This window comes from Camelus dromedarius, chromosome 34 (genome assembly GCF_036321535.1).
Source record: "Camelus dromedarius isolate mCamDro1 chromosome 34, mCamDro1.pat, whole genome shotgun sequence".
Lineage (NCBI taxonomy): Eukaryota > Metazoa > Chordata > Mammalia > Artiodactyla > Camelidae > Camelus > Camelus dromedarius.
This window is the reverse complement of record NC_087469.1, coordinates 2,949,061-2,974,707: the sequence shown is the minus strand read 5'-3', so window position 1 is coordinate 2,974,707 and position 25,647 is coordinate 2,949,061. Positions and strand designations below refer to the sequence as shown.

Here is a 25,647-nt window from a genome sequence, read left to right as displayed (position 1 = left end):
TTTTATTGATGAAAGTTTAAAAATAGCTCCTAGGTTGGTACATTTTAAGTTCTTGCTACTGAAACAGGAATAACTATGTGTCTGTAGAATAATAAAAAAATTTTCACTTTGTCTCCTTATTAACTCATCACACCTAATACAAACAAGATATTTACTATCTTAAAGAAATACTTCCTTTTTTAAAATGGATGACTGTGGAAAACATATGAAACAGTCCATGTACATTAAAAGCTTTGTTGACTTAATATAAATTATTGAAAATATAACATTTTTTAGTATTGTTGATTGTGTTGTTTCTTTTAGGCAGCAGAACTTGCCGAATTCACAGCCAAGATTGCACTTCTAGAAGAAGCCAAGAAGAAAAAGGAGGAGGAAGCTTCTGAGTGGCAACATAAAGTAATGATTTGTTCATTCACTAGCATTTATTGAACATGTATTTTGTACCCAGCAGTATGCTGAACTTAGAGATGAATATAAGATACTATCACGATTTAGAGGAGAAAAGATACCTCTGTGCACAAATATGTGCATATTGCAGTAAATGTGAATCTGTTGATACAAGCAGAGGACTTTGGGGACACAGAAGAAATGTTGTAATTTCTGTAGGAATGAGGCAGATATGGGGAAACTCTTCCAAGGTTAAGCTCGCTCTTGAACAATATAGTTAGTTTTGAGGTAGAGAAGATTGGGACTAAAGAGGTAGTCATTTCCGACAGAGAGGGAACTGAATGAGTACTGGAAGAATAAAAGTACACAACACATTTATGTCTGGGTTGACTGTATTCAGAATTGACCCAAAAAGTCTTTTACAACTAATTTGCTAGACCAGGGTGTGAAGTAGGACTTCGCATTGCACCTGTGTGCTCTAAGTCTCTTCAAAGTAGGACAGTTCTTTTTATGATACTCATTTACTGAAAAGACCTGCAGATTGTCCCTCCTCCTGTATTTGTCGAGTTGTTTCCTTACGGTGTCATTCAGCTTGTCCTTTTATCATCAGTATTTCTCATAAGCTGGAAGGATTCAAGTTAAAAGTTTCTGGCTATGATACCTCTTATAGGTGAGACTTTCATACAAGTTATGGTCCAAACTAGAACACTATTGAGAGTGCAAGAGTGTTGCTAATCATTACCCCAGGACAGCAGTGGAAAGCAAGACTTCTTCAGGCAAACCGGTGCAATATAATTCCTCAAATAACTGGTGATGTTGGATGCTTACGTTGCATTATATCAGAAGACACTTAATTGGATTGATGACATTTTATTTCTTCCATTGTCTGTTTATATTTTCTTGTGGCTATAATGTAACCTATTTAGTGCGGAGTTCTTTGACATTATACCATTTCTCATCAACCGTTTGTACAACAATTGATAATCTTTGCCAGAATTAATAATTTTATTAGGGTTTGCAAAGTGATACTTTTAACTCTATCACTCCCACCTGTTGGAATTCTTATTTAAAAATAAGCATTTATCAGTAGGGCCTGTTTTCATTACCCTAAAGTGTAGTTTATATTAGAAAGAAAGGTTAACTTGTCTCTTTTAATTACCAGTTTTCAAATTAAGTTGCTGATAAGCTTATTTTTTATATTCAGGCTTTTGCAGCCCAGGAGGATTTGGAAAAGACCAAAGAAGAATTAAAGACTGTGATGTCTGCCCCTCCTCCACCTCCGCCACCACCTGTCATTCCTCCAACAGAAAACGAGCATGATGAACATGATGAGAATAATGCCGAGGCCAGTGCTGAGCTGTCCAGTGACGGGGTGATGAACCACAGAAGTGAGGAGGAACGTGTGACAGAAACACAGAAAAATGAGCGTGTTAAAAAGCAACTCCAGGTATTTAAAATTTGCACTTGTGTGCATGTTTAACTATAGCTTGCATTTTCCCCATTTGTTAAGATAAACTTATTAAAAAGGAACATTTGATTTTTGGAAGCCTTTAACTCTAGCTGGCACAACTTGTGATTCGTTTTTAAGTGCTTGGCCCACAGTCACATCATTTCATTTTTTCCATTGTATGACCCCACTACCGAATGTTTTAGCCTTGTATTACGAGGCCCTAATTAGTAAGTTATTATTTAATTATAGCTGGACACATGTTAAAAAGTAGAACATATTTTAATGCTGTGTTTTAAAAAAATGAATTTAGTTTTTAAACAGTCTATATTAAAAAAAGCAATGATAATTTAGTAGACTACCTGTATGACACGTCTGAATTTTTTCAGATTTTATCATAGCAAAAGGTCAGTTTATTAAATGTATCTAATAGGATCAAAATGGTAAATTTTAATGTTACTAGACCCCCTTTTCAGGTAAGTTTTCTAACTTTTAAATTGGTGAAATTTTTAAATATTAACGAGAAAGTGAGGTGACGGTGGTAATAAATACACTAAGACTTTTGGAGACAGCTTCTCTCACGGTATAGATTTTAGATCTTAGAGTAACATTCTGTAATGGCTACATCGAACCTTTTGTAAGCCATTTTAAGTATTAGATAAGAAAGTTAAGGAAATTTAGAATAATACACAAAATCATCGTGGTTAAGTGCAGAAATGAGAGGCCATGGGCATTCCTCTCTAACCACCACTTCTACCATTACTGAGAGTAAAACGAACTTACAAACTTTGAAGAAAAAGATTTCACAGTGGAAATTTTAAGATACTAAAAAGTCAGATTTGTTATATATGTATTTTTCTCTTTAAACCTTTTTCATGCATTTTAAAAAATCTTAAAAAAAATAGTAAGTCATACTTTTTGTTTTTTAAACCTAGGCATTAAGTTCAGAATTAGCCCAAGCCAGAGATGAAACCAAGAAGACGCAGAATGACGTTCTTCATGCCGAGAATGTTAAAGCCGGCCGTGACAAGTACAAGACTCTGCGGCAGATTCGACAAGGCAACACAAAGCAACGTATTGATGAGTTTGAAGCAATGTGAGAGCTGTTATTTTGCATAAGTGTTCTTCATAAGCTGAACCACCAACAGAGAAAAGCAGGCCTTTGCAGATGTGATGGAGTGCATCCCACCTTGCCAAAGCACTTACACCAGCCGACCGTGGTGGCCGAAAGACCTTTCAGGGGCGCTGCTCAGCATTAAGGCAGTGTAGTATCATGCTTGGTTCTCTTTTTCTTTTGGGCCAGGGAATGGAGACCAGTGTTCCATCGCCTTCTTTTTCACATTTTTCATTTTTCCATTTTTTTTTTTCTGTTGAAGATGAACACTAATTATCATGTCTGACAAATGTGTGTGTGATTTAAGCACTTTGTACATTTTAGGGATGATGGTGACCTAATGAGTGATTAGGTAGGGCACTCTGTTTTCCCTTCTCCTTCCACACTTTACCCGCGTGTATGTCCACATTCGCTCAGTATGCCCTTCTCACACCTTGACGCGCCCCATTGCCATCATTCTGCCACCATACAGGTCACTGGCGGTGATTGAAATGAGCATAGGTGGCCGCGTGGGCAGTGTTTGATCACGGTGTAGAAGATGGCTATGAATCATGAAAAGGATTAGACAGTTTAATAGTGTAGGATACCACTGGTGGTTAATTTTTTTTTAATCCCAATTTAATTACATTATTGGATGTTTGATATTTGCTTACTTAATTACAGTCATCTTTGACAGCTGAATTGATTGGTGTTTCATATCCTGTCATTGGTTTTCTTCGCCTGCCAATTTCACAAAGGTATAGACAGCAGGTAGTAAGTAGTTCCCTAGGAGAATTTATTGATGAAAAACTACCATAAATCACAGTTGTCTCTGAAGGATTTTTGAAGTCTCATTCTTTCATAGATTGAGTTAGAAAAACAGAAGCTTAATAAAAGGAAATATATGTTTGTTGGTAATTGATCATCATTAAAAACACCCTGGACCTTTCCGGAAGGGCAGCGCATGAAAACATCAGTCCCAGCGAGGGGACAGTAACGCTACCTCACTGCTGCACCGCGAAGGCTGGCTGTTCACACACAGTGAAACGTGTACGCTGTGTGTTTTATAACATACAGTGATGCTTCCAATCATGAAGGATTATTTTTGAGGTTTCCTTTTTTTTTCTCCCCCGGAATATCTTTGAGCGCTGAATTTTCACTGCCTCTTTGTTGAGTTGAATTGTGGGACTCTGATTTGTATTACAGTTGTAAGCTCTCACTGGTGTATTGTCTTCCTGGAGGGGTGCTGTAAGTGTGAGAGAGAGAGAGAGAGTGTGTGTGTGATTGCCCTTGCTGCAAATGAAGAATGTCTGTACCTTCATTTCTTGATGTACTTATTACACAATCATTTTAGCATATTTGGTTTCTAAATCATTGTGCTTGCTTTTTCAACCTCTAAAAATACTTAAATTTGGTTTGTTAGTTCTATTTTAGATTATATTAATTTTGGTTATGTTTTACAAAGAAATCTTTCCAGTTTGAAAGATGTTCAATATTCACGTATTCTAATATTTCTTTATTGTAAAACATCTAGGTTTGGCGATAAGGAAAGCCTTGTTTTCTCTGTGTGGTTCAGCTACTTTCCATTTGGTATTATGCATTCAAATTTACATTTATCTATTAAAATGGCCATTTTGTTAGACATTTTTCATGCACAGTAGATTCAGGTTGTGTCTGAAAATATCTCTTGTGCTTTTTTGATTTTGCTGACTTCAAAAGGATTAATCTGGGCAGACATTATGAAAAGGAAAGGTTGCATTTAATATATTTTTTGGACTTAGGAGGACAAAAGATAACTGGTTAACCTTGAGCTGACTGTTGTGTGGTGGTTGTGCACACGCTTCAACACACTCTGGAAGAGGCCGGTTCTGCTTGTAGCACATTGGAGGAATAGACGGTGACCTGCTGTTGCCATGGTTTAAAGCATCTGCTCCCTCTTCCAAAGCATTAAAGCAGTTGCCATAATAAGTGAAAATTTGGATTTCCATTGGATTCTTATTAATTTTCTTCATTTTGAATTGTGTGCACTACCATTGCTACATCAGTTTGATAGCAGTGTTGAAAAATTACCAGTTATATTTGCTGTTTATAGTCTATTTGTAGATTAGGAATAAAATGGATTTAATCCATTTTTAAAGCTGTGTGAATTTTTCTAAACAGGAACAACTATTTGCAATATGAGTTTTCATTAAACCAATTACAACTTTTATTATTAGCAGTTGAGAGCACATGTTCATATAGCAATGTAAAAATATATTAATGAATATTTGGTAAATTGCAGGAGGCTTTTACCATTAGCATAATTTTGTGTGTACAATTAAGTTACAGTTACATCTATAATTTTGGATAACATTCATTGGTTAACAATAAAGTGACAAAAGCTCATGCCTTCAAGGTCCACTGTTGTTATTTAACAGAGATTTCTTGTATATTTCTTGTAATTTTGAAAATTATAATCTCTATTAGATCAATCATTACATCTTGAAAATGAGAAGTGGGTAGGAAAAATTTCGTAACCCTCATACATTTACTCTTTGCCCCAAATTATATACCTTTTTTGGTATGGAAGTAAGAGTGATCATTTAAATCTGTGGGAAAATTAAATCATTAAATTAAATTGACTCTCCCGATAACAGAAGATCATTTAAGATTTCCAGTCGTTGTTTTCATTGTATAGTGTTTAGTTTCTTTTTCCTAAGGAAGATACAGTTTCATTGTCATTGAATAATACTTCTGTTAAAAAGCTAATATTCTTAAAGAACTATATACTAAGTGCATTTATTTAAAAAGCTTCTCACTAATTTTTAACATAAAGGTTATTCTTAAATAAACAAGTGATAAATCTATTCTAAGAATAGTAGAAGCCAGGTTTCTTCTCAGTTCCTAGTAATATTTAACTATCACTTTGTTATTTCTGTTCTCCCAGGCAGGTAGTGATCTGTCTACTCTGATCTTGTTAGAAAAGAAAAGGGAATTTTATATAATAAGACTTTGCTTTGTATCTAATTAGAGTTTTTCTTTAAGAGCTAAATTTACCACTTACGAAGTTACTGTAGACGATATTGGAACTCACTCCTGGTTATCATTAGGAAAGAGTTTCAATATTAGTATTGTGGTTAAAAATAAAGAGTACTCCCCACTTTCTGTCTCAATTCCTATTACCTTGTTGAATGATAATATTTTTAGAAATGAAGATTAAAAGACTTTAGATATAAAAGCATCCCATTTTAGGTGTGCATAAAGAAAATAATTAGTCTTTTTAAAATCTAAAGCTTAAAACTGAAGTTTAAGAATTACTGCCTTTAGCATTAATTTACTGAACTGATTAGTAAACTGAAGCTTAAGTACCATTAATAAGAATAAAGGAAAACATTTAAATGTGAACTAGACTGGTAGGCAGATTCCTCTCTTTTTTAAATTTGTTTCAAGTGAATAGAACTTCATCTTTTCCTACTCTCTATGTCATTCTTTTTTTAACTAAAGATAATCCATTAAATATTCTAATGTGGTTTATCGTGTAGAATGGCAGTATTCTAGTACATTTTAAAAGCACAGTGGACTCCCCAGATAACTTCATTAAAATGTCAAGGCAATATGACTCCTCACATTCGACACTGTTAGCAAGGAGAAATTGGCTCACGATAGCGTTTCATATGTTAAAACTTATCACCTTCTCATCCTTCACTTTTCCGATTAAGTAATCTTAACTCCCATTTTTTCCTAGTGGACCTATTTTTTAATATCTCCATCTTTCTAGATTTTAAAAGATGCCATTTTCCCTCTGGAAAGTTGGTGACTTCTTTATTGCGTCAATATTTCAACCTTCCTTAAACTATGGTAGAAGAGATTTTCTGACTTGAGGTTACATATACTGCATTAGAAGCTGAACTGTTCATTATTATTTCTCACAAAATTTTAAGGTTAAAGGTCATGACAGATAATTAGCCTATGGCACATCTTTTAAATTCAGGTTTATGTTTGGCTCTGGAGTTCACCAGCTACTGAATGGTTCCAGGTTCTTATTTAGTGACCTTTATTTAGTCACTTTGCTTTCATTTGGCACTTGCTATATGCTAGGATATAGAAGCAAGATTAGAATGACTGTGACCCTGTGTCTTGGACTGTCTTAAAATGTGAAACTTCAAATATTTATCTTAGCTCTTGGGTCATTTGCATTACTCTGTTACAATATTAGATCTCTTTTAAGATGGCAACACCAATTTATTGATTCCTGTTATCTGTATGCCCAGATTCCTCCGTGCTTAATCCAGTCCATTGCTTCCATCCGTGTAATTTATTACTGTGTTCTAATTGTCCCCTTTTATTTAATGATCATTTTAAAAATTTAGGTTTGCTTTGATATTTATGCATGTCATTTAGTTTGCTCCTAAAAGTGATACTGGTTTTAGTTTATCTTTACTGAGTCTACATAGTCAAGTATCCATCTTCCCAGTGGTAATACGGGGTCCGAATTGCTGAGATTTGTGTAATGATCTTTGGAAAATTTCCTTTTGATAAAATACTGATTTGTTATATGAAATTCTTCTTGCACCATGTTATAATGTGTGTCATGATATCTTTTCATTCTTTGCAGCTTAAATTAAGATGTTTCATCTTTTGTTTTAGAACTGGAAATGCATGTATGTCTTAGACTCATAAGGCAGTGGTACTGCTTCCTCCCTTCCCTCCCTTTCTCCTTTATTTACACTGAAAAGTCCATGTAATTCAAATCCAGCATTTGAATCTTACAGGCCATCTTTCCATTTATGCAATTGTTTACTTTTAAATTTTAGCTAATTTGGATAAAAAGGTACACTTTGTGATGAAGGAAACCACTATCACAAGAGCGATAGAGGAGAGCAAGTGACTGGTAGAGAAATAAGAATGTGTAGTATAGTTTCTCAGGTACGCTTGTTCTCCAAAATTGCTTAATTTTCATTTTATAGGTCAGATTTTAAACACTGACCCATATTTAAAGGTATTCTTTAAATTCTAAAAAATAAAATGCCTAATTTTAAGCGTGTTTCTAACTTTATCGTAAGGCTCATTATATGCCCTGTGGACAAGCCAGTCAATATATAGTAATTAGTGATACCTGTATTAAATACTGAGAAGTTTGAGTTAGGAGCTTTCCATTGACTCTTCATTGTTTTATTGTGTTAAAATGTAAATAGCGTAACATTTACCATTTTAACCATTTGCAAGTGTTCAGTGACATTAAGTGTATTCACTTTGTTGCGCGACCGTCACCACTATCCATCTTCACAACTTTTTCATCATCCCAGACAGGATCTCTGTACCATTAAATGCTAACTGCTCCTCCTCCCCTCTTCCCAGGACCTGGTGACCACTGTCCACCTTCGTCTTTGAGTTTGACTGTTCTAGGTACTTCGTTAAAGTGGACTGACTTCTGTAATGTTTGTCCTTTTGTGTCCAACTGGGTTCACTTGGCACCATGTTTTCCAAGTCCATCCGTGTTATAGCATGTGCCAGAGTTTTATTCTTGTTCAGGTCTAAGTAATGCCCATTGTATGTACGTGCCACATTTGCTTTATCCATTCATTGGTTAATGGACATTTGGGTTATTTCCACACTTTGACTGTTGTGAACAATGCTGCTCTACGTCGCTGTACAAATAATCTGTTCAAGTCCCTGCTTTCAGTACTTCCAGGAATATGCCCAGAAATGGAATTGCTGAATCACATGGTAATTCTGTGTTTAATTTTTTGAGGAACTGCCAATACTATCTTTCATAGCAGCTGCACCGTTTTACATCTCCACCAGCAATGCTTAAGGATTCCAATTTCTCCATGTCCTCACCAACAATTGGTACTTTTAGTTTTTGATACTAGCCGTCCAAATGGATGAAGTGGTACCTCATCTGGGTTTTGTTTTGCATTTCCCTGTGATGCATTTTTCTCTGATGCTGAACGTGTTTTCATATGGTTGTTAATCATTTGTATCTTATTTGCTGAAGTGTATATTCATGTTTTGGCTATTTTTAAATGGAGAGTTGTTGTTGTTTTTGTTGTTGTTGTTGAATTGTGGGAGTTCTTTATATGTTCTGGGTATTGGTCCCTTATCAGATATTCTCCCATTTTGTAGGTTGCCTTTTCATTCCATTGATAGTGTCATCTGATGCATGAGAGTTTTCAATCCTGAAGAAGTTTATGCTTTTTTCTTTTGCTGCCTGAACTTTTAGTCTTCAAGGTTTTTAAAGAGAAAACATTTTTTGATGAGGAAGGTATTAAAGAGGCAGAACAGAATAGATACTGTGTATAATGGCTCATCTAGAAAGATGAGAAGCAGACTGTCTCGACTAGGACAGGACTGATTTCCTGTGTGCTGACTGTGGGATCGTAAAGCTAGAGTGGGCTGGGCCAGGAATTTACGGGGCCTTGGTCCTCTTCTGAGGTGGTTTAGTTTGATCTGAAGACATCTGGTCCTTTGGGAGTGCAGTTACAGAAGGGGAGTAACTTAACATTTGCTTCAAAGGGAAACTCATGCTGCTGTGTGACATACACTAGAAAGCGCAGAGGATGAAAGCTTACTAGGAAAGCTGTACAAAACGCTATTACCCTGGAGAAAGGCTGTGGTGGTGGGAATGATACTGCTACCTTCTGAGTAGTTTAACTAAGAGTATTAAAAAAAAAAAGCAGTATTTGAAGGAAATATCTAGATATGATTTGCTTTCATGTTCACTGCATGTAGTAATACTTTTTCTTCTGCAAATGACCTCTTGGGGGACAGTTAAGACCTCCATTTTGATACTTTTTTATCTGTGACTTTTCAAGAATGGGTTCTTTAGTGGCACAGAAAGAACTAGGAATTAAAGCCATCCAAGAACAAATGGGTTTGATTCTGAGTTCTAATCAGTATGCTCGCTTATGCTGTAGCTTTGTAAGCAGTTCCATAGCCCTGATCAGGTTGTCTGCTTCAGAGCATTTGTCCGGAACGAGAGGCAGGCACTTAGATTCTAGATGCATTGTCTCCCCAAAGTGTAATGCCTGACCAAGTGTTCATATCCATGTACTTTTGAGTCATTAGTACCTGTTTATAGTTGAAAACCTAAAACTGCTGAGTGCTTACAACAGTTTTATCAGTGTCCTTTCTGCTCTGAGGAATCTGCCAATGTAGTGACTGGAAGAAGCTTGAAGGGTTTTTAAAATAGGTTTTAAGAAATTAGAAAAGTAGTTCTTTCCGATCATTATAAAGGGGTGATATTCACCAAAACACAACTCAGTGAAGACCACCTCAATATACGCATAATTATTCACTGGCTGTGACAGCTTTGAACAGATTACTTTGGAAATTTCTCTAGGTTTTTTAAAGTTGAGAATCATTTTATTATGCACATCAACCTAGCTTTTTTGCTAGAGTTGATTTCATGTGCTTATGCCCAAATGATATTTTAGGTTTTTATTTTCCTTATTTTTGCTTATTTTCCCCAGACAATTAATACAATATACTTCTCAATTTTTAAGGCTATAGAAGGTTTGAATATATAATTCAAATTGTAAACATGATCTTTTGGAATCTTAGTTACAGGTGGTTTTCCTTCCCCCTAACTTTAGAATATGGTGGCTTACCGTCGGTATGTAGATTAAATGTACAATTTTGCAACTTTTAAATTTGTGTGTTTTAAAAGTACTTTCTATCAAAAGACAAAATCTTTCAGTGTATGCAAAAGTAAATCCAAATTCAATGGTCTGTTTACTTTTTAAAATTTATTAATATTTGCAAATTGTAATAGCTCTTTTTAGTTTCTTGGAAACTTTACATTGATTAAACTGTCATTTTTTTTTCCTAAGAAACATTAAAATCTTTAAAAAGTAGTTGATCATAAGTATGAAAATTGTTTTTGTTGGTAGGTGCAAAATAAAATCAGATCAGTTATTTAGCAGTTTATATGTATTCTTAAAATATTTTGAGAGAATGCCTCCGTTTTGTAAAACTTAGAGTACCAAATAGTATAAAACCTAGAATTAGAACCCAGAACCTCACCATCTGTATTGTATATAGTATATATAGTTCATGCGCTGGGCTGCATTGCATCTCAGTGTAGGCTGATGTTTTAAGGATGTTTATAATGCGTTTGTGGAACATGGGATGTATCAAAGTCTTTGCACCAAAATGTATAGAAATGTATCCAGTGGGAAAGTACTTTCATCTTTAGAGGATATTATTGGCATTAATATTTTTGGAATGTTCTCAAGCGTTAGGAAGACTGGAAGAAAATGTTTTCTAGATTACTGATGTGATGTATACAGGTAAGAAAATGTTCTCTACCACCTTATTTTTGAGCCATTATGCTCTAGTTCTTGGGCATTAGAAATCTAAGAGGTTTTCAGTTCAGTGGTGCCCTGAAAGGGAAGCTGAATGAGAAACAAGGAGAAATGGCTTTTTTTCCATAAGATAAGATTAGTACATATATCCATACGCATTCACAGAGGCATTCATTCTTCCAGTGACTGACAGGGCAGTTGGTATTTGTGCCAAGCACTGGTAGAGTTTGGGGTGATAGATGTGACCCAGTGTGACCCTGAGGCTACGTCAAGGAAATTGTAGTTAGGGACTTGAGACAGGGACTCAAAATCAACTATGGAAAGTAAAGTAGTAAAAACAAAAGAAAAAGTGAGGTTAAAATGTTCAGGAGTTAGAGAAATGAGGTTACTTAGAAGGTGCTAATTAGCATTCAAAGAAGCATGATACTGACTTGACTGATGAGGCTGGGGAATGGTTTCTTCATCCGTAAATTACAGCTGCTGGCGAGCATCAGAGTTAAAAGTTCATCACTAGGTAGGCTAGCCAAGGTTAACCTGGTTCTCTGCCACTAAGGACTTGCATGTTCTTTAATATCAAATATAAATGTGTCTGGTTTTCTTATAATAGAAGACTCTATTGTAAGCAACCTTAGTAATAGTGGTTTATATTAGAATCACCCGTATTGAAAGTTTGATATTAATGTTTTCTTACAGCCTTTTTTGTTAATTAGTGATTTAACTTACCATTCAATTTACCTTTTTTTTACTATAAATTATTTTTCTACTGTAAGTTAGAAACCAGGATAACCATCACCTCAAACAGTACAGGTAGAATCTCATCCTCATACACTGGTTAATGTCTATGTTGGTTTTTTATAAATTTCCATAGCAGTAGTTTGTACCATAGCAAAGCATCAGAAAACTGAGATATTTAAGGATTTTTTTCCCTTTGGTTTTGTTTTTTTTTTTTGAAAATGATTTTAAGTATTAAAATAATTGTTATTGCCAAATTCCTTCCTTGTTTCTTAAAAAAAAAACTTTCAGCTATGCATAAAGAAAATTGTTTTTAAAAAAGTAGAAAAGTAGAGATTAAAAATATTTTTAAGAAAAGTATATTTTTTTAAATTGGTTTCTTGTGTATCATGTTATATGTTGAAAGTTGCCAAATACTAAAAGTGCTTTAGGTCATTCTTTGCTGCTTTATGGCTAAAGCCTCACTTTAAAAAAACCCAAAAAACAAAAACTTGATTAAATCATTAAGTTAAAAAAAAAAAAAGTGATACATGAACATGAAGCAGAAAAGTAAGCTTACTTTCTCTGTCTGCTAGTCTTCCAGCTCTCCTCAGAGGTAACTTTTTTTCAACTTGTGCCTCTGGAGATTTTGTAGAAACAGGCATGTGTTATATATACTTGTTGTTTGCATAAGGTGCAGCATTCTGTATACATGGTTTTGTACTTCTTTCACTGAATGGTGGATTTTGGAAGTCATTACACATAAGTACAAAAATACCACAGTATTTAATTGCATGGATACCCCTTAACTTCTGAACATTTATATTTTTACCAGTCTTTTGCTGTTATAAACAATACTGCTATGTATTCTTTTTTTTAAAACATTTTTTTACTGAGTTACAGTCATGTTACAGTGTTGTGTCAAATTCCAGTGTAGAGCACAATTTTTCAGTTATACATGAATATACATACATTCATTGTCACTTTTTTTTTTCACTGTGAGCTACCACAAGATCTTGTATATATTTCCCTGTTCTATACAGTATAATCTTGCTTATCTATTCTACATTTTGAACTCCCAGTCTGTCCCTTCCCACCCCCCCGTCCCCTTGGCAACCGCAAGTTTGTATTCTATGTCTATGAGTCTGTTTCTGTTTTGTATTTATGTTTTCTTTTTTTTTTTTTTTCTTTTAGATTCCACATATGAATGATCTCATATGGTAGTTTTTTCTCTTTCTGGCTTACTTCACTTAGAATGACATTCTCCAGGAACATCGATGTTGCTGCAAATGACATTATGTTGTTGGTTTTTATAGCTGAATAGTATTCCATTGTATAAATATACCACTTCTTTTTTATCCAGTCATCTGTTGATGGACATTTAGGCTGTTTCCATGTCTTGGCTATTGTAATAGTGCTGCTATGAACATTGGGGTGCAGGTGTCTTTCTGAAGTAGGGTTCATTCTGGATATATGCCCAGGAGCGGGATTCCTGGGTCATATGGTAAGTCTATTCCTAGTCTTTTGAGGAATCTCCATACTGTTTTCCACAATGGCTGCACCAAACTGCATTCCCACCAGCAGTGTAGGAGGGTTCCCTTCCTCCACAACACTTCTGTGTATTCTTGTACAAACATTGCTTGTGTTCTATCCTGTTGAAGGTAGTGTGTCATATAGTCCAGTGGATGAGGTAAGGTTACATAAGATTTAGGTATTCCTAAAATTCAGGAAGTTATTTTTGATTTACATGATGTAGGTGTAATTTTTACATGTTTAAGCGTTTAAATAGTAATACGTGCTTATTGAAGCTCCTTTGTAAGAAAAATAGACCCTTTCCCTCTTTTATACATTGGATTTCTGTATTTCAGGTTTACTTAAAAGGTGACGTAGCTATAAAAATGGTCTCAATGTTTCACTTTCGAGAGCCCAAGTGAAAAAAGATCTGCCAGTGATTAAAACTTCTCTGACTTCTTCAAATTTCATAACCAGAAAATATTATTTTTTAAAAAAGAAGGAAATCAGTACGGTAGGATTTTCCAAAAGTGCTTTGCTTCTTGGTTTTTAGTTCCTTTTGGTTGCCACCATTTCCTCAGTGTGGGGTTTTCACTTGCCCACGTTTGTTAAGATGGAAAATGGCAAGCTCTGATCGTGTTACTGAGTAACACCGAGTGCGTGGCCATGACACCAGGCAAGAGCAACACTATTTCAAAGAAGTTTGATTCTGCAGGTTCTCTTTGATTTTTATGACTAATATGTGTGTCTGAATAAGTGAGGCTCCCTCCTTAACCTCGTAATACTGCATGTGCCAGGGGCCAGGCCATCCGGTCTGCACGTAGTGACCTCACCCAGTGATACTGCTTTAAATACCCTCCGTATGCTGAAACTCAAACATCCGGCCAGACCCTCTCCCTTGAAATCTGGATGTGTGTGTCCAGCCGCCCCCTTGACATTCCCCCTTGGATAGCCAATAAGCACCCCAGGCTGACTCCATCAAGCCCAGCTCCAGGTCCTCTCCCTCCGCTGCTCTCCCTCCTCTCAGCCATCCTTCCGTTGCATCTGCCCCAAACCTTGACCGCACACGTGCCTCTTCTTTTTCTCTCCTAACCTGCATCTAATCCAACCACAGAGCTGTCAGCCCAATGTTCAAAGTGTATAATACATCCCAAATGTGACCATTGTGTTAGTCCCCCGCAGCCGCAACTGCCCCACACACCAGCATCACTCGGATTCTGTACAGAGCCTTCGGAGGGGTTTTCCTGATTCCTCCCTTGCTCCTACATTCTATGAAGACAGTAGCCTTAAAAAGGTAAGTCAGATCCTGTCACTTATGCTCTGAATCCTCCCAGGCTTTTCCGTCTTAATAAAAGCTGAATCCTTCTCAGTGGCCAATCAGAGCCCAACCTGATCTGGTCCCTTTTCATTCTTGGACCTTATCTGCTCTTCCCCCCTCTTCTCACTCCGTTGAGGTCACCTGGCCTCTTAGCCAGTGCTCCTGTTACTGCAGCTGGAATGACGTTTTATCCCAGTTATTTTTATGATTCACTTCCTTGCCACCTCCAGGATTTTGCTTAAATACCACCTCAATGTGGCCATCCCTTACCACCCTATTAAAAACTGCCCTTCCCCGGTATCCCGGCCCATGTCTCTACATTATTTTTCCCTATAGCGCTTAGTATCCAACATCCTCTGTATGCACGTATGTTTCATATTTTTATATATATATTTTATGTATTTTACATTTTTAAATTTATTTTTTAAAATGTTTACCTGTTGTACGGTTTGCTGTCTGTACTCTCCTACTGGAATGTAAGCTCCATGAGGGCAGGGGTTTTGCTGTTTTGTGCAATGAAATGTGCTCAGCACCTCGAGCAGTGCCTGGCACATGCTAGAGCTCAATATTGTTAAGTGAAAGGGGTGGGTGAAATTCTGGGAGCTCAGAAGGAAGGCACCTAACCCTGCTGGAGGGCTTCCGGAGGGGACAACCCCTCAGCCACGTCTTTAAGAAGGAGTTACTCCTAATTGAGGGGGTGGGGCAGGGGAGCAGAGATAGGAAGGCTGTGCAGGTAGCAGGAACTGTGTATGCAAGTACAGCAGGCACAGAAGGACTTGCAGTGTGCTGGAACTGCCCGTTTGTACTGAAAACAGCATGAAGTTTGAGATTCAGAAGGCGGAGCCATGAGACGCTGGAGAATCAGGAGGGGAGGCGGGCGTGGATGTGCCTGTGATGGTTCTTGTTGGACAGCTTTAGGTTTGGAATGCCGGTGGCCTGTCATGAAAGTTCCCGAGGAGGAAGAGTCAGGAAAGAACAGTTAGTGCAGAGCCTCGTGGGCACGGGCGTTTCAGGCCAAAGCAAGAGGACTGCGTTCAGGAGAGCTGGGTGTTGCGTGTGACAATGTTTAAACATACACCAGCTTGGGCAGCAAGGAAATCATTGAAAAGAGCTAATTCTTTGGCATTAGAATAGTTTTTCACTTAGCTTAACTGCACAGTGTCTTCTGGGAAGTGGTTCCCGCAGACCTGTGCATAGACCAGGCACTGCTCCAGCAGTGTCCTCTGTCAAGTCCAGGGGTCTGCAGCTGACTCCGGTGTGAACCCCACCCCACGTTCCTGCTCAAGCCCACGAGGGAGGTCATTCCTAGTCAATGGACGTCTATATCCACGTTCACCTGTGGCACTTTATGGCATTTGAATGATTTAATCCAGTCAAATCATTTCATTCATTAAACACTTCAGTGCCTGAACTTAGGTCCTGAGGATTCATAGACCATTTTTAAAAATATTCATAGTCTAGAGGAGGAAACAGAAGAATTAGGAAATAGTGTGATGGTGATACAAGTAAACAAGGGATACGTGCTAAGATCCGGGAGCAGCAGAACCTCTTGCGAACGTCTTCAGGGACATGGAGGTTATTGCAATTGTCAGCAGTTGACCCAGGAACAAGTGCCATTCCCCTCCAACTTCCCTTTAGGGCTGAGGGAACATCTCAGTGGCTGTCCAGGGGTGGTCTCAATGCCGGTTTGCACAGGGGTGCCGGGGGGAAATTACACCTTAGGGGTCATTTCCAATGCTAGAACCAGGGGCGTCAGCTGTGTGAGCAGAGGCTGGTGATGTCTGGGACTGCAGCCAGCGCTAGAGCTGAGCAGGGGGTAGGAGCCCCGCCCTGGGCTCCAGGTTGGGAAAGCCCGCTTGTAACTTGGGCTGCTTCTGGAGACCTTGGGGTGGGTTCTGGGCACTTGGTGTATGCTCTGGAGCTGCTGAGAAACGTCTGGTGGGAGGAGCCTTTGCATTTATTCTTCCCGATATTTTAGTGCCCAGTACCTTCCAGGCGCTGCGTACACACTAGTCATTGAAGACGTAAGTGAGGAAGACTAGACCCTTATCCTAATGGACTTTTATGGAAAGACGTGGAACATGTAGAATAATTTAAAAGTTGGCAAATTGTATTCGCTTGAATCATGTAAAATTGCCAGTATTCAACCATCTTTGACCTATAACAGCAGCAAACTTACATCAACTTAATACTATGAAAGAAACAAGGGACCGAGTTGAGGAAATTCGGGGGTGATGACTGGGGATAGGAAGAGGGAGAAAAGGTCTCTGTGGTGTCTAAGTTGCCACCTGGAGAAAGAGAGGGCTCACTTTTTCAGTGTAAGTCAAGATGGCAAGTGCAAATGCCCAGAGGGGGCAGCTGGGCCTGGTGGGGACTGTGGATAAGTGGCAACCTCACGCCTCATGCCCATGTCTGGAGAGGCAGAAGCTCCTCGTGGCAGTACACCCAGTGCTGCTGTACCTTCCGGTTTTCCAGGATAAGCCAGAAAACAGCTTTAAAAAGAAAAAGTATCCAAGGAATAATGCTTTACATGTTTACATTAAAATGTAATGTTTATGTGAAATCTTTCAAATTTTTCAAATTTTTCAAAATTTCAAAAATTTTTCAAATCTTTCAAATGCCAAACAATGTAACTACTGTCCAGAAGTTGCCCATTGGACACAAATTTACAATCTTTGCTTTAAAGCATTCCAGGTAGAGAGGACAGCCTTGAAGCAAGAAAGGGCTTGACTAGTTCAAGGAACAGAAAGGAGGGCAGTATGTCCAGAGCTGAGTGAGCCCAGGGGACAGGTGTCTGTGAGGTGAAGCTGGAGGGCGCCCGATCACAAGGAGCTCACAGACGCACAGGGCAGCAGTGGAGGGGCAGGCTCAGCGTGTGCCTCCTGGAGAAAGGACCCCTTTTCTCAGTCTGCACGAAGAGATCATAAATGCTGCAGGTGTCCTCAAAAGTAGGCGTATTATCTCATCTTGTAGTTCAGTAACCGGCCCAAAGATCTCCCTAGCGGCAGGGTCTGCGTTTGGATTTGGGCTTCTTTGAATTGGAAGCTCCCCAGCCCCTTTTTGTTGGACTACAGAAGGCTGATTAGCTTTCCAACTGAGCCTTGTTTTCATGACAGTGCCCTCTGAAGGGTTTTCTTGTCAGCATAACTCAAAGTAAATGTATCCGTTAGTTTAGAAGCCAAAGATTGCTCTAAATATTACACTGAATACAGAGTAACAGCGACCTGGGGATCAAACCCCATCAAACTGGAGACCAGACTTACTCAACGGTTTTGTGTAGGCTCGGAACACCCACCTGGGAAGAGCTCAGTGCTTTCATTTTTAGGAGAAGGGGATTTTATGGCTCAAAGATTTAAAGTTGAAATATACCACTTACTCCTGTGGGGGTTAAGAAAGCATCCTTTTCTTTTGATAAAGCCCTCAACATCAAAAGAAGGGTCTGCGCCCAAGGGATCTTAGACATCTAGAGGAAAACGAAATTCGAGAAGTAAAGATGGATATAGATAGAAATAGCCTTTTTCGTCTAGTCCATGTTAAATGAAATATTTCAAGAGCTTGGTGAGCAGGACTTCAGTGATATGAACTGAACTCGGTCTAGAAAAAAATTTAAGAGTTTGAGGATTAGATCACCTGGCGAGTGTCAGCCTCAGGGAGAGCCCAGGAGAGAGGTGGCCGCAGCGTGGGGCCTGAGATGTCACCCTGCAGCATCGAGACAGGCTCACAGTTTAAGTGAACAACCTGATGAAATGTTTGTGGGAGGAGATTGCTAAACCAGTTTTCTGAACTAAATGATACAAAGTATTTCATGACAATTCGCCAGGTTTTTCGGTCACTGATTAGAATATCTGAAGAGAGACAAAGCATAATTAACAACATTCTTCAGATGCTCTTTGTGGGTTATTTGATTTACTTTGTAGGTAAAAATGGGTCCGATTTAAGTTCCCTTGTGATTCTTGAAACTATTAGATTCTTGCCTGTGGAATTAAAATGAAAATTGTATCTTTAAAGAGAAAAGAAAATTGCTAGAATTATCTGTTTTACTTGGAGATTAGTAGATTGTAGTTATTGTTTTAAAGCAGGAGTTGGCAGACTTTTTCTGTGAAGGACCAGATATTAAATATTTTAAACTTTGCAGGCCAGTTTCTGTCACAGTTACAGGGCTCTGAGGTTGTGCCACAGACGCAGCCAGGGGCACGTGGCCGCTGCCTTCCAAAGCAGCTTCGTTCATGGATGCTGAAATCTGAATTTCATGTAATTTTTACGTGTCATAAAATCATCTTGATTTTTCTATCAGGATCTCCGCCAAAACAGGTGGGGAGCTGGATTTGGTCCACAAGCCGTAGTTTGCCGACCTCAGAATTAAAGGATTTAAAAGACGAGGGCCAGTGGTGTGGCTTTCTCAGCTGTCTAGATTTTTAATTTCATGGTAGAGGGGTCTTATTTTGTCGTAATAAGGGATTCCCTTACACGTTTGAAAACCTTCCAGTGGTGGTTCTTAAACCAGCCTACATCAGAATCACCTGCAGACTTTGTTAAACTGTCAGTTGCAGGGCTCCTCCCTAAGTTTCCGACTGAGTTAAGTCCACGTGGGGCCCCAGAACTTGGATTTTTAACAGCTGAGGCTGGGACTGCTGTCCTGGGACTGCACTTTGAGAACCACTTATTTAGAGCTGAGGGTGTCCGACACTGGGAGTAACACAGTTACTCCTTTTACTCAGTTTCCTTAGAGCGATTGACTTTTCTACCTAGATGATTTCTCTGAGACCCTTCAACATTCTAATGGTTCAAAGTCCAAAGATAATTGGAAAAAAGAATTGTAACTTCCTTGTCTATTGCAGTATTTTTCCTCCATCAATTGCTGTTTTAAACATTTAAAACCTAAACATTGTTTTAAAAACAGGATTAGGGAAAGAAACATGCTTAGGAGAAATACAAAGAAATATATTATTATAAATAGTATATATTATTATATTATATAGCATGATACATGTCAGTATATACATATAATAAATACTCCGGCATCAGCTTCTGAAACAGTAACTTTGGCACCGGTATGCTTCCTCTATTACATCATCTTTTTCTTTGACTTTTACTCTTTGTGTCCATAAGCAATAGAATGCCTTCATCTGCACGTGTATGAACTTCATCTATTTTGATCAGACACGCGCGCACACACACACCCATTTTGCTGAACATAGCTGTGGTTCATTCGTTTTCACTGCTGCGAGGGAATTTGTTCCATGAATGCACTATAGTTTATCCATTATGGACACGTGGCTTGTTTCCAGTGTTTTTTGTTTCATAAACAACATACCCGTAAATCTTCTCGGACGTGCCTCCGAGCGAACGTGAGCCGCGGTAGCTCTACGCTGAGACCCAGGGAGGAGCCGTTCGGTTACGGGGGCATCTTCGCCTTTCCTAGGTGCGCATCAATCATCTTCCCGGGGAGGATGTCGCCATACATGGTGTCACTAGGTTTTTAAATTTCTGCCAGTTTGATAGGTTTAAAATGTATTTTTTAACTTGTATTTTCTTAGTTACCAATGTCATTCAGAAGTTTTCCTAAATTTATGGACCTTTCTTGTCTCCTCTTCGTTTAAATGACTTTTGTTTTTGTTTTTTGTCTGTTTTCTTTCAGAGTTTCTCCACCTTGTTTTGATATTAAACTCCTGACTAGTTTTGACCCTTTGTTGTTCTTCCACATAAATTTTAGAATTAGTTTAAATTATATGGGGGGGGGAACGTTTTGGTTAGAAACGTACTAATAGATTAACTTGGGACAAAATTACAAAAATTATGATTACAAAAATACATAATTATTCGTCATGAAAATGTGATATCTCTCCATTTATTTATGAATTCCTTAATGATTTTCAGTAAAGTTTAAATTTTTGCATTGATCTCATATCTTTCTTTGGTTAGATTTATTATTAAGCATCTTAATTTCACTCTTTTTAATAGTTATGTTTTAAAAACTATTTGTGTATAGAAATGAAGTTGATTTTTGTTTCCTGACCTTATATTCAGGAACCTTGCTTATATCTTAGTTTCTCATAATTTGTGAAGACTTTTGGGCTTTCTGCCTAAATCGGCATCTTCTGCAAATAATGATGGCTCTCAGTCGGTTTTCTCAATCCTTAAGACTTTCACTTCTTTTTCTTATCTTACAGAATTGATTTGACGGAAACTTTGAGTACAATGTTGAAAATCAGTGCATCTCATTTCTGATTTCAGAAGAATGTTCCTAACATTTGCCACATGTTTGCTGTAGGTTCTGGTAGATGACCTTCATCCAGTTAATGAAACGTCCATATATAAATATATATATATAAATATAAAAAAATATATATACACACACACACATACACACACACATATATATAAATATTTTGCTAAGAGTTTTTTAAATAAAAAAGATGTTTAAAATTTATCTAGTTATTGCAACTTCCATATATAAATATACACATGTTTATTTTGCTAAGTTTTTTTTTAATAAAAAAGATGTTTAAAATTCATCAAATGCAATTTCTGTGTATACTGAGATAACATATGTGTGCGCATTGTTTTGTTTGTTAACATACTGAATGAATAGATTTTTTAAATATTACACCAAGTTTGCGTTCCTGGGATAACCTGATATATGTCCTGAACTATGGCTTGGCGCTCCACGAACACTGAGCCATTGTGACCGTCCTGCCCCTCTGATTTGTAACTCTCTCCCGCTCACCCCCTGTTAAGGGTTGCTCTTTTCTGCAGAGGTATTTTAATTTCATGGCGCCACTTGGTGGCGAACTTTCAGCATTTCTGACTTGGTATCTCTTCACCTTTCGTCTTCTCTTAAGGAAATGTATATGTGTAGTTTTCTTTGTCATCACTGTAATTCCTCATTAAATTAATTCTGTTTTCTTTTTTGTACCTTATATTTACCCACTTTACTCCCCCATCCTTTCTCCTGCTCTTCCAACATTTCTCAGTACACTCATGCCAACCAACCTCTTTTCTCTCCTTTGTTCTCTCTCTCCTTTTGTTCCTTTATGAGTATTGCAACTCCACCTCAATTACGGTTAAGAATGATGAGAGTAGTGTTGGTCAGTGGGGGAAAAATACAGCAACGTGTTTTTAAATGACATATGGTACGATGAAGGGCCAGCTCTGCTAACCTTCAAAGTCCTTGAAAATACTTAAAATTCTCATTAAAATGTTCTTAAATTTCAAGTAGCACTTACTCACCTCCTACTCAATTCCACCCACTTGACATCAAACTTAAGTATTAAGGGAAAAGTATTAAACTTTTGTTTTATTGTTTCTGTGTTCCTTTATCCAAATTTGAGGGTTCTACTGTATTTTACTGCAAAGCCTCCGTTTTTCATGGTGGGTTAAACTGCTTGGAAACTGAACTAACCATCTAAACACAGTTTCCATGGAGAACAGCCCACCACACATGCCCTTGTGATTTATAACCCATTTATAAGATAGAGGTGACCAGTAACTGCATTTCCAATTGCTTAACCATCGAGCATAGTAAACAACGTTGCCCTGGGTCAGAGAGCTGACACGTGGATAAGCTTTGCTGGGTTAGCAGTTTCTGTTTAGAGTTCACTGCGCCTTGGTCTTGGGTGTCTTCTAAGGGCTGATTCTGAGAATTAGCAGGGAGTCAGCTGAAGAAGACAGAGCAGAGAAAGCAGGGCTGAAGTCTCTCCCTTTCACCACTACAGTGCGAACGTGGCTACAAGGAAGGTAGTTTTTATTGCTTATTTGTTCACCTCACACCGCCCCCTGCCTCGTCTTTCACGAGGCAGGTATAGTGTGTTGAGCCTTCGCTTATTCCAAGATAACAAGTGTTAATTTCAAAGTAGGCACCACGAAGCATACTGGGTACCTAAGTCTGGTAGGTGCCTGAATGATATCTTAACAGAGCCTAGCTAAATCAAGAGAGAACCTCAGATAAACTATAGAATCTGATCTTCAGCGTTACTCTAATACTGAAAAGGCTTTGATGGGTACAGCTTAGAGATCCATTAGTCTTCTTGTGAAACTGGTTAGTTTGTGCATTTGCCACAATTGGAATGCGAGCATCTCCTTGAAGGGGAGATTTAAAGTTACTCTTTTTTTAAATTTATTTTTTATTTTTATTGAGTTATAGTCAGTTTACAGTGTTGTGTTGATTTCTGGTGTACAGCACAATTTTTCAGTCATACGTGAACATACATATATTCATTTTCATCTTCTTTTTCACCATGAGCTACTACAAGATCTTGAATATGTTTCCCTGTGCTATACAAAGTTATTCTTATTTCCACATTGTAAGAGTGGAGATTCAAAAGTGATTGAAAAAGAAAAGTTAAGAGGTTGAAGATCAGGTTGGTGATCACTCTGGCAGTTTGGTTCCCCAGAAGGCTCTGTGTAATCCAGGGTGACGAGGGTGTTTCTGGAATTCTGTACTGTTTACTTCCTTCTGTGGTCACTGGCTAAGTGCTTTCTAACCTTTTGCTGTCTCTTTTGAAAGGTGGGGACCCAAACTGTATGCATTGTTCCAGATGCGTTCTTGCCAAAGCAGTATAAAGCAAATGTAACAGTTAGCAAGAAGGCTCCCTCCCTCACGGGGTAAGTACCGCTGGCAGTCGGGTGGCCGGGGCCAGCCCGCCTTCTCTTTAGACCTGCCTCACCGTCTCCACATCCAGGATGCTGGCAGGACCCAGTAAGAACCTGACTCTGTTATCCACAGTCCAGAGCCTTTAATCTAGTGAACCACCAGTCAAAAGAGCTGGCCCAGGGCACCCACCCCATTACAGCACCTACATCCACCCTCGCAGTGTCCCTTCTCACTTGTGGCATCCCTTTGGCTCTTTGCTAATCAAGAACATCTTCCTCCAGTGTAATAATTTTGAGATCAGATAGAGTTTATTAAAATGAGATTTTTACCCATAATCTTGGTGAGCTGATCGGACACGCTACTTTGTGAAACTCCACTCTTGATGTGGAGTGAGCATTAGAGCGCACACTCACACACATGCCGCTTGTGTGCTGCTGGAAGGGTTTTTCTTATTAAAAAAAAAAAGTTCAGATATGCTCAAGAATGAAGTGCCATGCATCTATATTGAGTAGAAGATTTGCAGGACAGGCTTGTAAGCCAGGTGAGTATTATGCATTGATCTCAGTTTGGAAACCTGTCAAAACCACTGATCAACATGTTTACCATGACAAGAGTTTGTTTTAAAATTATTTAATTTATTTTTAAATGCACAGTATACTGTATGTATGTATTTACATGCAATATAATGTGTATGTGCAGTCGAACTGTAATAATTCTACATAATAAAACTGAAAAAGGGAAAAAACAGTAAAAAATAAAATAAAATAAAATAATTTGATTTATTTTTGACCCATCCTGTTTCTAAGTAAAACCACAGCCATGCAGTTTATCTTGCAGACTGTGAGTGACACATTTGTGCTGCCCCTACTTGCTGATTAAGCCTCTCAAAGTTCTGTAAGCCAAACCCTAGCTGTATGTGAGTATATTCAAGATAACAGCTTATGATGCGGAATAAATGTCTCTTATAACAGTATAATTTTTTTTAGCTTTTTTTCATGTGACATAAAAAAGAGCGATGTATGTTCACTTCAGCTGGGGAAGTCTCAGAAACGATTTGCTCCTTTGGCCCTGACTTTTGGATTGCTCTGAAATGAGCTGAAGGTCAAGCAAGAATCTCTGACATTCCATGATGTCATCGAAATATTTTCATTGTTTCAAAATCCACTTGAAGGGGTTGTGACACTTCCATCACCATTTGTTTCACTCGTTTTGAAAGGGGTGGAGCTGTTTGCGAATCTATAGGATCCAGCTAGTCTTATTCCTGAGATCTGAGCTAAAACCCGTGGTTAAAACATATCCTTAACGATGGATTGCCACGAACAGTGTCTTCTCAGCGCTTCATGCTTAAATCATTTCTTCCAACACAGGCATTTAGGTAACTCTTTCCATTTTGTTTGCCGATTGGTAAAATCCCTCCAGTTGAAATGTGCCTGATGTTTCGCAACTTTTCCTCACTGATTTTCACCCATTAATGGTTTTGCTTTTTCGAGCAAATCCTTTGTGTGTGTTTGACTCTGTGCTGTTGTTGTCAGAAGCATGAGCAGAAAGTTTCTGCATGACTTGCCAGGAAAGTCAGGATCAAATGACAGTGATTGTGAATTGTCGAGAAATGAGTTTATTAAAGGATCAAGGGAGTCAGTAATCGCCACATCCTTCAGCTTGAAATGTCACATAGTTGGCAGCCTCAGAAGCACGGCGGGGCCCCTCCTTAGTTGATTATAGCGTTACTGACCCAAGAAAGAAGACAGGGACTTCTGACAGGTTTTCTGGTCATCCTCCCACTGAACTGAGGGTTTCTCCATCAGACCTCTCATCCTGCCTTCCTTGTGGCTGGGCGGGTCTATGGGATCGTGGCGGCGAGGAACTGGAGGTGCTGGATAGTCGTGGAGGAACCGCAGCTGGCTGGTGTCTTCAGGGGCTGAGCGCCCTTCAGCCTCAGCGCCAGGCTGCATCCAAATTACTGATCAACCCCAAAGGCCCTTGGTCATCTGTGTCCTCAGAACCACAGGCTTCTTGGTCTCAACCTTCAGGCCTTGTCACTTCTCCCAGGTGCGAGGCTGATTGTCACTTAGGAGGCCGTGTTCGTGATCCCAAGACCTTCTCTCCCGGACCGTGGTGGGGAGGCGGCCTGAGGGGGAAGACAGAGCTGGGGTAAATCAGGAGATTAATCCCTCGGGCACACCTGCCCCCCATGGAGGGGCTCAGCTACTCCTCTTGTGAGTCACATCACTAAGGTTTATACAATTGTGACATGAAACAATGTTTATACCATGGTCCTACGTCCGCATCCGAATTCTGGGT

The 25,647-nt window shown here is 38.5% G+C and overlaps 1 protein-coding gene across 2 annotated transcripts in view; it reads left to right on the top strand.

The window, feature by feature from the left end:
- The window catches only part of RDX (radixin), a 64,543-nt gene extending 41,202 nt beyond the window's left edge, over positions 1 to 23,341 (top strand). The window contains exons 11-14 of one of the 2 annotated variants that reach the window (XM_031443759.2): positions 304 to 396; positions 1,592 to 1,834; positions 2,770 to 2,930; positions 23,260 to 23,341. In XM_031443759.2, the coding sequence (XP_031299619.1) occupies positions 304 to 396; positions 1,592 to 1,834; positions 2,770 to 2,930; positions 23,260 to 23,326 (564 nt within the window). In that variant the 3' untranslated portion in view covers positions 23,327 to 23,341. Of the gene's footprint in view, positions 1 to 303; positions 397 to 1,591; positions 1,835 to 2,769; positions 5,313 to 23,259 lie in introns of those variants that run through there. The other variant, XM_031443758.2, reaches the window with a different exon arrangement.
- The last annotated feature ends 2,306 nt before the right edge of the window (positions 23,342 to 25,647 follow it).